Raw genomic sequence first — 14,057 nt, 5'->3', positions numbered from 1 at the left:
GATTTGAAATGGATTTAAATCCTTTTGAAAAACTGGAGGACCAAATTTTATTCCACGGTAGAGCAGAAATCAGCACTATTAATTTTCATATTGATGGTGATGAAGATCTCCTTCTGTGGTAAATTTGCAACAGATTAGAACTTGTTTTTGTTTTCCTCCCAAAGTTGTTGGATTGCAGCTCCTGTCATCCTAGCCACCATAGAGAATGGTGAGGGATGGTGGAAGTGGAAGTCCTACAACATCTGGAGAGTGACACATTCCCCATGCACTGGTTAGAGGGTCAAACGATCAACTTTACTTTTATACTCATTTCCAGTGGCATCTTTTTAAAATATATTTTTTGATGTTTAATTTTAATAAGAGTTTAATAAAAACCTTTGGTTGAAAAACACAAGCAGAATTTCTTTAGCAGGATAGCTCTTGACATTTGCATAAGAATCCTATGAGCCTAGGTTTTTAGTTCAAGCAGTTTTCATGGCAGAAACAAGATCTAAAAATAAAATAATATTCTTCCTTCATATGCATCAGTGGTTTTTATAAGTAATCTTTGGGGGAAATGCTATTGTTTTAAAAAGAATTGGTTCTGCTTTTTAAAGGACACCATTCTTGATAATCTCATTGAAAGCAGTGATTTCTTCTGTTTATTTAGGTGGGTACATTAAGTCACAAACAAAATCCCAGATTGTCTTTCAAGTATCAGCTTGGTTGATATTTCTTAACTGCCTAAAAATGCAAGAAATAAAACTCCTGGTGGTAAACCTCTCCATGTACTGATATACAAAGCAAAGCTGATGGATGCATAAGTTGCTTGCCCTGTTCATTTTCAGTGATAACAGTAGAACCACAACAAAGGAGTGTGTCTGTAGTGACTGCCTCTATTGAGACCTACCATAGACGGGGAGCTTCTGGTGGCCACCAGTTGCTAGATCTGGAGGTACACAGAAAGTTGCGTGCAGTGGATAGATTTTTTAAAATTAGATTTTAGTTTTTACTGCTGTATTGATTAAATTGGTCATCTCCATTGGTGTGTTCTATACCTGTTTGTGTTCTAATTGTCAGTCACACTTTTCTTGATATACCTGAATGCTGGGTATGCTGCCTCTTAAAGCAGACAGTTCTGAAACCTCTCCCTAACCCCATGTGAGTCATATCTGACTTGCCTTTCTTTTTATCTTTTGTTACTGATTCCATTCTTTATCCAGCTGACTGAATCTCCTGAGGAGGTAACTAGATTTTTCCCTAATTCCTCTAGCCATCTGCCTAGCTTCATGTAGGTGCACAGGAATGAATGCTATAGCAGCATAGCATAATGGCTTGATTTGAGTACTATTGATCATTTGCATATTCACACCATAATTTTTCTCCATATTTCCAACTGCTAACATGGTTTTATAATATCACAAGTTTTGAAACTAGTTATGGAGAAACTTGTGATTGAAAAACCAGAGCTTCAAGTGGGTATGTTGTCAGTATGCAACAGAGAACCTTTCCAAATGAAAAGGAGAGTATAAACAAAGTGAGAAACATTTTGAAGATGAAAAGCACCTTGTTTGGAAATACAGTGGTTGCTTGTGACCTCTTACTGGGCCTATATGTCTTTTGGCTAGCAAGGATCAATCGTGTATAATGTCAAGAAATTCAAGCACAACAGTAAAACTGTTGCAAAAACATGTAACGATACAATGCAGTGTATTGCTTTAGTGATAAAATTTCATGATTTCCCAAGTTAGTTTACGTTGTTAGTTGTTTTAAACTGCCAGCCATCAACTCCTGTATTTCCTTGGGGGGCGGGCTTCTGAATCATTTTGTGAAAGCGGTCTAATGTGTCCAACCTTTCTTTTGTATCAGATAAGAGAAGGAAATTTATTTCCAGAGTGGTTTGTGACTTGTTTTCAACCTGTTGGGTGTGTCTGTGCCAGGGCTATTAATCTGAAAGAGAAGTGATAGCTATGTGGAGTGTAGATTGAAGCCACAGAATCTCCAGGGTAATCATCTGCCATTTTATGGAGTCTGAGCACTGCAATGATCTGCATATCAGCTACCTACTTTATTATATTAGCTAAATAACCTCTCCTAGCCTGACCCCCCCACCTCCTGCGAACATCATTTACCCATGCTCCGATCACCAGCAGGATAGGCCACCTTCTCTCCATGTAGGTTGTGGGAGGGGGAGTTACAGTCATGGCAATAGTGTCACAATTGTGACTATGTAGCCATTATGTATGATAGTCACAATTGCTACTTATGCAGAATTATGACACTATTGCCTCTGTCATAACCTCCCATCACTTATTTTATCAAACATCAGTTGTGTGGGGAGGGAGTTCCCTTCTGCCAGTGAGTCTGGGGGTCAGGCCAGGAGAGGTTGCTGTACCAAAGTAGGCCTCTAATACAGATAATTCTGGCTAGTAGTTGACACATCGAAATTGGTGTGGGAATCAGATCAGTGTGAAGCCATCCAAGGAACACTTTTGTGCTTGACTGACACTGCGATCTGCGGTGTGCTCCCTTATGTAATACTCAGGGCTGAGCTTTTAATGTTTCACTACTGCAACTGCTGTGTTGTAGAAGCACAATAGATTCCAGAATTAAGGAGTATGTGCTTTTACCTCAACTTAGTAACAGTGAACATTGTGCTTTCTCTGTCATGCTCATTTGGTCTCTCATGTTTTTGTGTAGTGCTGCTTGTAAACATCCAAATCTCATGTTTACCTATACAGTTCTTTTGTCTGAAATGGCCTATGAAACAAGCATAATCTTTCAAGTGAACTTCTGTTGTTGTTTTTAGATTGCTGCAGTGATGCCCCTTGAAGATGAACTCAAGAGATCTGGCTCCATGGATGAGAAACGTTTGAACTCTGGAACAGCTGCAGACTTTCCACCCCCAGCCGGGCGTGAGGTCATTTTACGCACCACTATTCCACGGCCTGCTCCTTACTCTAAAGCTCTGCCTCAGAGAATGTACAGTGTTCTTACAAAAGAGGATTTCCGACTGGCTGGTGCCTTCTCATCTGATACAACATTCTTCTAATGTCATTATCTACTGAACTGTGCTGATGTAGTTTTTCCATGGAATTCTATATCTGCCCAGTTCTTTAAAGATGAGGATAATTCTTTTTTTTGTAAATTAGTAATGATGAAATTCCTACCAAATTAAAATGTTGAACATTTTCTCATCAGATTTTGGTAGAATCTGAGAGTTCTGTGAAGACTGTCTAGCTGCTGGTGTTAAGAGCGCCTTCCTGGGATATTGACCAGGATTACTCATTTACATCTACCCAATGCATTCCAGTTCAGCAGATCTGCTTACACTGGAGAACAAAAAATAGGAGAACTATATTAATCTTGTGTAAAATTTAAGTATGGTGGTACTAGTAGACTTCCATGGCATTTTTGTGAATGCTTGTCTGGTTCAATTTTAAAGTGAGCATTACATAAACTGGTTCAAGCTATTTAAAAGTGCATATCAAACTTAATAAAATGTATCTTATTTGTGGTCTAGATTGCTGTATACCTTACTTAAAAATGGGCCAAAACCTTCCTTTATATAGTATGACAGGATTACTGTACCACAGCACACCACCAGAATTCTTGCCATGGGATGAACTGTATTTAAACCCTGTGGAGTAGTAGCTTTGGACATTATACATGTACCGAAAAGAAAGAATAAAGGATTATTTTAAGTGCTTTGTTCTTCTAAATGAGTAATGTCTGTTTAATACTAGACTAACAGTATGCAACTTTAATTAAGAATGCTGACAATTACTTTATAAGAAATAGCAAAAAGTGAGGTTGCTGCTTCAACACAAAGCCATGAGTTTATCATCTATGACCTAAATCTATTTGTAAGTCCGAACAAGAATAGACTCACCAAATTAATAGAAATTTGGTTAAATCATCAGTTACATTGCTTCAATAGATTCATTCTAGTTAGCTGGATTTAGGCCTCAATGTAACTGAAGACAGCAGTAGTTGAAGTCACATCAGAAATAGAGCACTAGACAACAAACCTGTTGCCACAGCACAGGTAACACTGACGTTTTAGTTCGTTCAATGAATGCAGAACTCCAGGTACTTCAGTTCTCCCCCGCTCTGAGCGTATAGCAACTTCTAAGAGATGCTAGTAGTGGCCTATACTAAACATGAGGAAAGTATAATGGTCATAAGAAAGAAGTCAGTAGTAGGATTTCAGAAATGTTTGCCATTAAAATGAAACATTCAAATTTATTTCCAGCATTGGGAACAGAAAATATAGGTTCATGTAGGTATTCATTTCCTTTTCTAATTTATCTGACATAACCCTCCAGTAGCTGTCACTAGCAAAGTTGGATAATACAACCATTGGGTTATAAAAATTAACATGTTAATGCATGATTAGTAGGAACAGTATCAATTAACATAATTCATAATTTCACAAAAAAATTAGTAATATCAGATCCATATTTTGAAGCTGTACTCTGTCTCTTCATTTGGCTTCTTTCCTTGGCTTGCTTTGCTGTTCTCTGTAAAGAAAGCAATACTACAGCAATCAGATTTAAAATGCATTTCGCAGCATGTATCCAGAGTAAGCGAGAGCAGGGACTAGTACAGTAGCCAGCATCTGATGTTAAATATTTTTAAATGGGATGGGGAAAGTGTAACTCTCAAGATGTTGAACTACAATTCTTCTGAGCCTTAGGCAGTAAAGCTAATGGTAAGGAATGCTGTGTGTTGCAGCTCCTCAACATTTAAAGAGCCACACTTGGCTCAAACATGCCTTATTGACTAATATTTGCTGTTCTAACAGCTACTGCATTGAAAGAAGGCTGGAATCTTACATCAACCTGTATGTAACTTTGCTTTACATATACTTAACTACATAACAGCTATGTAACCCTGTCAACTGAACTGCTACGGTGTTCCATCATGCATAGGGAGACTATACCACATTGGTCACTTTGCCGGCTCTCCTATGTAGTAGTGTAAAAGCAGCCCTCCAATGGATACAGATGTTCTCGAACTATCCAATTCTAATTCCCACATCTACAAGCCCACATAGAGATATAACTCCCATACAGGATTCTGACCAACAGTCTAGATTTAGGTTCAGATCAAGATGAATGATTATACAGTTTTTCAGTGAGCAAACAGAATCCTCTTTTCACTGAGCTAAAGTCAACATTTTAACTTTTAAAAATCCATGGGCCTTGTGTATTGTGTAGTGTTGCATTACAAGTACTCACCTCCCTGTGACAAACTGTACATAGTGTTTGAAGATTTTCTATAGAACATTGTCCACCACCACTATAAACCGGCTTTATATGATCTACTTGCCAGAAGTGACCTTCAGTTGGATTCAGTATAATTTCATTTAACTGGAATTAAAAAGAATAGGATCAGCTGCTAAAGTTTTTTCCAATAAAGACAACAGTTTTAAACTACACAATCCTCAAGTGGGAATGAGCTATATATACATTCTCCCCTATGCCATGATCTTGCCAGGAACAATACCCCACTGGATGGTCAGCCTAGATTTTTGTTGAAAGATGTTTGCATTCTCTTTCCTCCTAAAATGGGTAGGGATTTTCTGCATGCAAAATCTCTCTCATTCGAATTAACCATGTGATTTAGGTGACTATCCCTTTGGGACTAACAGACATTTTCTCAAAAATTTCTACTGAATAGTTTTTCCTCAATCTTCCTCCTCTCAACTTTTTTTGAAAAGATGGTGAGATAAATATTTCTTCTCAACCTGAACTATTCACTAGCTAGATTAGGATATATCTTTTATGTATATATAGATTAAAGCCATTAGAAAACTTTTGTTTTGAAATACAAGCTACGTTTGTTGTTTTTGAGTCAGTCTCAGTTCTTAGGGACGCAGAAAGGCACGTTTCTGCTACTCTGCTGATTTAAGTCTAGATCTTAACAGGCTTGACATTGATATTTTTGACATTTAAATATTTTTGTTTCCTTACCAAAGGCTGAAGCCTTAGGAAATTTAAAGGTAAAACAGGCCGGCCCAGACAAAGCCGGATCAACACCATGGCAACTGCACGTCATGGCCTCAATCTGCCTTTTTGCTGGCTGAAAAAGAAGCGGCAAACGGGTGCTCTTTTTTGCACCAGCAAAAAGCTGGCTTTTTAGTCCTGCTGGAGCCAGAAGCTGGCTTTAAGGTGCTCTGGCAGCATGTGGTGGCTAAACACATGCAGTCAGAGTGCCCAGAAGCTGGCCCACGTGGGCAGCCAGGCAGTGTGAAGCTGGCTTCAGGGCGTCTTGGGGGCATGCGTTGTGTGTGTACCATGCTCTCAAGCCAGCTGGAAGCTGGCTTTTTATGTTGGTCTGTTCCGGCCCTTATATTACCCTACATTTTTCATGATACGGAAAATATAGGCTTGAGTGATCCCTGCAATCCTGGTTTGAAGAGATCATGCCAGGTAAAGTATGCCAGTTCAAATATTGTATCTGAAAGAAGCCTGTTCAACCGTGGACCAGAACTCTCAGTTCTGTAAGCATAAAATAAAGAGGCCCATTCACTCAGGGTTGGTCACAGGAACAAAACAACGTACAATCGAACCTACATAGCCACGGGGGGGGGGGTATGTCCATATCCCTCCCCCTGCAGACAAAAAAACCCCGTGGGACCCCAAGTCCTGTTGTTCCTAATGGCATGCACCACTGTTGGGGGCATCCATCCATGGATACTCAAATCCGCAGATGGTGAGGTCCCACTGTAAATGCTGATTTCTGTCCATTGGATTATAGCCCCTTTCCAGCATTAGTCAAGTAAGTAATGGGAGGATGAGGGAATGATTGGCTCTGCATCATCTTTTCTTCTACCAAATATCCATGGAAAGCAACTGGTCTGAAGCAGTTCCAACTTGAAACTCACTCTTATGTAGTGTGTGTGCCTTCAAGTTGCCTGTTGATTTATGATGACCTCCCATGAATTTGATAGGGTTTTCTTAGGCAATGAATACTCAAAGATGATTTTGACTAGGGGTAGGCAACCTGCGGCCCGCGGGCCGGATGCGGTCCGGCGAGGCCTTGGGACCGGCCCCAGCCCGGTCCTGTCACCGATTGCCGCCAGGGCCTTTGGCCTCTTGCGCGCAGGGGCAATTGTCTATAGAAGCCTCAGAAACATGCATTTATATTAACATTTTTTAAAAAATCAGCAAATTTTTTTGTGTGTCCTCCACTTTTTTTTAAAAAAAGTGTCCACCATTTGAAAACGTTGTCCTACATTTGACCTGGTTTATTTATTTATTTAAAATTTTTAAAAAATATTTAATTATTTATTTTTTGGCTTCGGACCCCCAGTTGTCTGAGGGACAGCAACCTGGCCCCCGGCTCAAAAAGGTTGCCTACCCCTGATTTTGACAGTTCCTCTACAATACAGCCTACAGCACCTGGTATTTGTTGGAGGTCACCCATCCAAGTACTAACCTAGGCTGGCCCTGGTTAGCTTCCAAGATTAGACGGAATTGGTGCCTTCAACTGAAATAGAGTTGGCAGGGCTAGAACAATTCCTTTTTGCATCTCTACTACACACAGTCAAATACCTGAATGTGGCTTTTGTTAGGTAGTTGAAAGCCATAAAGTAGCTCACAATTTGCATTGTACATAAGACGGTATCAAATCTTTAGTGTTCTATATGCTGTGGGGGGTGAGTGGATAAGGTACAGCAAAGCAGAAACTAGAAACTGAAAATATATTCTGAAAATGTGACTCTTGAGAGTTTTCTAGCATGAACAGTTTAACAAAGTCACCTTTCCACTTTATGAATAAATTGAGATACCATTGTAAGTGCTATATAGCTGATTATCACCCGTCCTTTTCCAACCAGACTTGATTTTTTATCGTGCACGTATCATGTGTACGAGAAAGCTCTAATCTGATGGATTTAACAGCTTAACTGATTCCTCAGCAGCCCACTCACATTGCACTTCTAGATTCTCACTCCAGAGGCTTCCATTGGCAACAATAAAGTTTGAACACTTTAGCACAGAAACACTCCAACTTTTTTAAAGGCAGAAATCGGATGAAAGAAGAATTGCCAAAATCCCTTAATACCATAATCCAGAAGTGAGGAGAAGGCAGATCTCTATCTACCAGTAGATTTTTTTGGATGATCTCCAGTATGTTAGCAAGAATTCCTGGCTCTCAATGATTTAAAAACAGCAGCAATAAAATTATTCTCATCAATTATACTGTGGAAATGAAGAGAGCTTGAGGTGACTAAGAATGATTTTTTCCAAGGAAGGACTGTGAGTCTCATTCAGTTCTACTACTGGAAACATATCAGCTCAAGATCCTTTAATTGCAAGTTTTCTGTCTTACACCAGGCTGTGATCAGGAGATCTTATGGTTATAGTTTAAAAAACACAGATCCTGCAAGTCTGCCCAGGCCTACAATAATCTTCAATGCATACAAAAATATGTATTTCCAGTGAACACAGCAAGTTTATACACGCTGGAGCAGAATGCTCTATTTTTAAAAAAAATTAACAGCAGTTATCACTGCTTCTGTATGTAAAATGTTGTCATTTGTTGCTTTATCCAAAACCAGTGGATAAGAAGACAAGTAGCCATCTAGAGAACAGAAAAGGTCTATGTTCAGCAGCTTATTTTACCTGGGTTAAAGGAAGCTTGGACATCCAAGAGCTCTCCAGAATACTCTTGCGTTTATTCTTTGGGGCATCTCTGACACAGAGATATAGTTCCTGAGCTTTGAGATTACACATCTGACAAATCCCATGCTCAACTTCAAAAACTTTACTTCTCAGATAACTTTGGCTAGTACGAAACAAGAAGTCATCCTGGCACTTATGAGAACAAAACCGAGTGTCCCAGGCAGTAGAGGTGGGTATTTGGTCAACCTGTATTGTTGGCTTTTGGCAGCTGAGACAAAGTGGATTCCCTTCATTATCCACGGCCTGTACATAGCCTTTGCTCAGAGGAGGTTCTTCAACATTATCACTCTGATCAGAGCTTGAGCTGAAGACTGGGCAGTTTTCATCAGAAGCCAACCTACAATAAGAAGAAAATAATCAGCAGCATGAGACATCAAGAAAGTCAATAGCTTTCTGTGTGTGAATGAAATATTTTGAGTGTGTGTATCTTCAAGTCACATGTAGACTTATGGAGACCCTATAAATTTCATATGGTTTTCTTAGACAAAGAATACTCAGAGGTGATTTTGTCAGTTCCTTTCTCTGAAATATAGCCAACAGCCTCTGGTATTCATTGGTGGTCTTCCATCCAAATACTAAGCAGTGTTAACCCTTCTTCCAAGACTAAAAGAGCATAGAATTATGTGTAACAAAACACAACCCTTTTGAATCAAAATGAGAGTATTGTGTGAAATAACTGTACTGCAAAGGTTAAGTGTCCTCAGCATCTTTGCAAAAAAGGACGGGGAGAAAAATAAAGTTCTTTCACTTATCCATTGCTCTGCTTTCTATCAGCTGTCTTGCCAGCTATGATTTGTGGTAGGTAACAGTTAAGTCCTGACCAACTCAAAAGCAGAAACATATTTTTAAAAGTAGAGGATAAAAGGGGTTTTAACTGAAGCTGCAAGGTGCAAGACAACTACTGTACCAGGCCTGGAAAAACCACCATCCACATCTCATTTGACAGGGGGACCCAGAGAAAGACCCCAGAAAGTCATCTCCAACTCCTAGATATTGGAGGAGCTTTCTGCTGAGCCTTGGCTTTTAGGGGCTTTAAAGATCAGATAGGAATTAACATCAGCATTGTCTTTCTGGTGCTGATAATCTTACTTTTTTGAATGATCCTCCTTTTCTTCAGCAGAAATGGCAGGGTTTTTTAAGGCAATCACAGTTTTTTTGGTGACCATACGAACACTGCCTCCAATGATGCTGGCTTTTGCTACTGAAGCTTTGGTGATATCCTCTTTTGTCATATACCTAGAATTATATCAAACATGATTTTTTTCCCACACAGCTGAACCCAAAAGTTGAAATTCAGAATTCCTGAACAGACATCTTTACCTGTCTTCCATATACAGTCTGGAAAATTAGAGCACTTTGAGTGGCTACCTCTGTTTTATTTTATAAACAAATAAATAAAGTCAATTTATTTATTGTATTGTATTGCAATGGAATGAATAGTGTCATAGATGATGTTATGAGTTAATAGTTTTTCTATCTTAAGAACACAGGACTTCAAGAATTTTGAGTCCTTTTAGCACTGTTTTTGCTAAGACTTTTTCTATCAATGTTCCTCCGCCCACCCCAAATTTTATCACACAAAAACATGAAACAAGATGAAATCCATGATACGTTTGGGTATTATTCATTTCTTCACATAGTTTTCTCAATAGGAAACACAGTATTATGAAAGAAATTCATCCACTAACTTTGTAATGCATCTTCTAAATGTGTTGGATGATGGAGAAATTGTGTTTGCTAAGTGCAATTCATGGGGCAACTCACAAGCAGACCATGTGGGCAGAAGAAAGTCAACCTTGTTTGATTGGGAGCAATCAGAAATTCAGCAGCAACAGCCTGTTTAGGAGCATTAATGGCCTGTTTCTGCCAGAAAAACAATGCCCAGCAGATGAGACTGGCTAAAGGACATAGAACACTGTTGCCCTTTAGTTTGGTGGCTAACTTTTCCCCTCTAGAAAGGTTCCTTTTAGTCCAGCATTAGGCAGGAATCCAGAAATGTTGAGCTCTTCCAGTCATTGTGTGTGCATGCTGAGAAGCAGCAAGACTGTGTCAGTTTCCACTTTTCACATATTGAACACCTAGGAGGCCTTCCGATACTGTATTTGTTTAAAAAAGAAGTCTCAGCCACAACAAACTGCCTGAATTAGTTAGCTTTACAGGAGACAAGCAACTTCACACCTATTTTCTACATCCATGCTCCCCAAGCTATCTGACGTACAGGACTACCATTTTTTGCCTATGTTGCACGGACTGGTACCATATTTTTGCCTACTGGCTAAAATGGTTTCTTTCTCTCTTAGAAAAAGACTGGCAGCCAATGGCTCATGGGCTACCATTGGTCCATGGACTATCACTTTGAGTTGCACCATTCAGTATTATGCTGCACTATAACAAAATGTGTTGGAGCATGGATAATTATAAATTGGACAAGGAAAAGCATCTTATAACCACCACCACCACGACCACTTTTGGAAGAAAACAAAGGTTGTTGCCTTTCATTGAGTCAGGCCATTCATCTAGCCCAGGACCATTCTGACCATCAGCTTTTCAGGGTTTTCTAGTCATACTTGGACATACTAGGGAATGACCCCAGGACCTTCTACAGGCAAAGTAGGTGCTTTCCCACTGAGCTATGGCCTCTTCCCCATCCCTCCAGCAGAACAGATGGAAGGCGGTTGGCACACACCGTTTGGTGCTGTTGAGTTTCGCCTGTTGTTTAGACAGCATCTCTTCAGCAGCAAGTATGGGACTAGAAAGTAACTGGCCACTTTTCCTAATAATTCTTTGCTTCATGGCTGTTAGACCACTCCATTCTCTTACAAACTTCAGTATCTAGTGGAAGAAACATAATATATGTACACTCTAACAGTAACCTTTTGTAACATGAGAACAATCAGACAACAGACAATAGCTTCAGGTCTGGACATGAGATTTGATGGTTCAATAAAATTAATTTTCCTGACTGGAATGTTTTTAGGCACAATGGATGGTAATGAATCAAAATTTGAACATTGGACTCCCTCACCCAAAACAAAACCCACTTCTTGCACACATTGAATAGACAAAGTTTATTCCTGTTAACTCTTGTTTTCTGGCACAATAAAGTTTGCTTTCCTAGTGATTGGAAATGCTTACTGAGTCTCTTCCACTATGAATATAGGGATATGTCCACATGGCAGAGCTGCTTGAAGCAGATGGAGCTTCTCTTTTTCCAAATTTCATCACTCTAAAAGCTTTACGGCCTACTGTTAAGCAAGGGTAAAAGAGGGGAATGTGCGGGCCACAGTTGTGTTGGACTCCAACTCCCACCAACCCCAGACAGACTGTTCAGTGGTCAAGGAAAATAGGATTTGGGGCTGAACAAAATCTGAAGGGCAAGAGATCTACCAATCTTATTGAGGAGCTAATGTATTCACATATATCTTGAGAAAAATTCAAAAACTAGACCTCAGGAACTGCCTAGTGCAGATCTTGTTTCTGCCATAAACTCATCAGGATGCCTTATATAAACCACTCACTTTCAGCTTCAGCCTCCCAAACAGCAATATGTGGAATAAGACTGATGTACCTTTCTTAGGTGCTTGTGATTTATTAGTTATAAAGATAGCGAGAGCCAGCGTGGTGCAGTTATTTGAGCATTGGGCTATGACTCTGGAAACCAGGGGTCAAGTTCCTTGGTTGGCCATAGAATCCTGCTGGGTAGCCTTGGGTGAGTCACACTCTCAGCCTCAGAAACCCCCACGACTGGTTTGCCTTAGGTCTGCCATAAGTCAGAAATGATTTGGAAGGGACACAACAAAGAAAGGCCCTCATTTTCCAATGAGTTCCAAGCAGTGTACTTGACTGTCCTCCCCACTTTATTTTCACAGTTAACCTGGAGGCAGGTGGAACACAGCATTGGCCTAAGAAGTTTACCCAATAAGAGCTTCATGACCCAGTGGGAACTAGATCATGGTCCTCTCAAATCCCAGTCCACTAACCTAGCCAATGCACCCCACTGGCTGTAACACTGGTTTTGGATTGCAACTCAATGATATTTGGTGCTTCAACATTTTTAAAACCTGAAAGTGCTAAATGATGTTAAATATTACAAAAAATATACAAGAATTACAGATATTTCTAGTCTTTATATTTCTCTTGTGGATATGACTTTTGAATCCTGCTATTATACTGGAACACATTTTCACATTTTTATGTTAATATATTTGAAAGTGAATGTGCCATTTTACCTGTCTAATTTTGTAGTTTGGGCTATCATAATAAAACTAATAATTCACAGGGAAAGGAAGCCATGTTGTCATCAGATAATGAGAGTTTAGTACCCTATTATTTTCAGGGACAAAAACTGCAGCTTGGAGAAATAATAATAATCATGGCACGGTGTTATCTGGATTTTGTAGCTTCAGTAGTACAAAGAATAAGAACAAAATGTTTGTAATGGAATTTCTAAATGCATCCTATGAATTCTACCTGTTGGCTTTTCAAAATTTATCTGCCAAACATATTGCTAGGACAACACTATTTTTCTAGAAATGATTCTGGACAGTTTAATTATGCAGTTGATCATATGTACTTACAAGGGAAGTTTTTTTTAAAAAAAGAAAATTCTACTAAAAATAGTAATTAGGATCTTTAAATGACTACCTAATTAAAAAAAACCAAACTTGATATCAAGACATGATTTTCAGGAAATGGAAAAAGCACACAAGCATGTACCTTGAGCATTATTTATAGCAACATCAAGAATTACTAAACTGAGCTTACCAATGAACGGTTCTGTTTTTGTTGAAAACACTCTGGCAAATCTTCCCAGTTATCTAATTTTATGTCCAATGGTATGAAGTTACAATTCAAGGGCTCTCCATCCTGAGTGAGTCAAAGAAATTATTTTTAAAATTTGTAAAGCAAGAAGGCATTCAGTTCTTTGAATATTTCACAAAAGGTGTGTTTGTGAGTTTTTTCCTACTACCTTGTACTTGTTTATCTCCAGTGATTTATCAGTGCTATTTCTTCAGTGATCCCAAGTACAAAATACATGTACCTTTCATTGCCGTACTAAGTTCTACAGTTCAGCAACACTATACTTTGCCAATACTTTCACATCCTCACCAGTAGAAGTGGTTACTCTTGTGACATTAGAGATGGCAAGCCAACTGATATCACTCTGCCATGGGGCTCAGACCATTTTCACCTATTGCAGGATATGTTAACAATATTTTTAACAAAAAACTTCCTACTTCAAATGACATGAAAAATATAAAATAAACCAAAGAAACCAAGAAGACTGTGTAACACCAAGCCATAAACCGTAATTTGGACTTTGTTTGCTGCAGGAGGAAGTTTAGATAATTAAATAATACATAAATACAATCATCTTCTTAGTTC

At 39.1% G+C, this 14,057-nt stretch overlaps 2 protein-coding genes across 5 annotated transcripts in view; one reads left to right on the top strand and one right to left on the bottom strand.

Annotated features, from left to right (window-relative positions):
• The window catches only part of RAB3GAP1 (RAB3 GTPase activating protein catalytic subunit 1), a 41,808-nt gene extending 38,121 nt beyond the window's left edge, over positions 1-3,687 (top strand). The window contains exon 24 of the mRNA XM_089520130.1: positions 2,789-3,687. Coding sequence (XP_089376256.1) covers positions 2,789-3,031 — 243 coding nt within the window. The 3' untranslated portion in view covers positions 3,032-3,687. The remainder of the gene's footprint in view (positions 1-2,788) is intronic.
• Positions 3,688-4,241: 554 nt separating this feature from the next.
• ZRANB3 (zinc finger RANBP2-type containing 3) overlaps positions 4,242-14,057 on the bottom strand; it is a 105,901-nt gene continuing 96,085 nt past the window's right edge. For all 4 annotated transcript variants that reach the window (XM_089520124.1, XM_089520125.1, XM_089520127.1 and 1 more), the window contains 6 exons: positions 13,437-13,538; positions 11,359-11,504; positions 9,762-9,908; positions 8,613-9,009; positions 5,223-5,354; positions 4,242-4,502 (listed from right to left, as the gene is read on the bottom strand). In XM_089520124.1, the coding sequence (XP_089376250.1) occupies positions 4,404-4,502; positions 5,223-5,354; positions 8,613-9,009; positions 9,762-9,908; positions 11,359-11,504; positions 13,437-13,538 (1,023 nt within the window). In that variant the 3' untranslated portion in view covers positions 4,242-4,403. The remainder of the gene's footprint in view (positions 4,503-5,222; positions 5,355-8,612; positions 9,010-9,761; positions 9,909-11,358; positions 11,505-13,436; positions 13,539-14,057) is intronic.

This window comes from Sceloporus occidentalis, unplaced genomic scaffold, assembly GCF_023333645.1.
Source record: "Sceloporus occidentalis isolate IW3139 unplaced genomic scaffold, rSceOcc1.0.p SCAF_4, whole genome shotgun sequence".
Lineage (NCBI taxonomy): Eukaryota > Metazoa > Chordata > Lepidosauria > Squamata > Phrynosomatidae > Sceloporus > Sceloporus occidentalis.
Note: the sequence above shows the minus strand (reverse complement) of the source record. Positions and strands in the feature narration are given on the sequence as shown.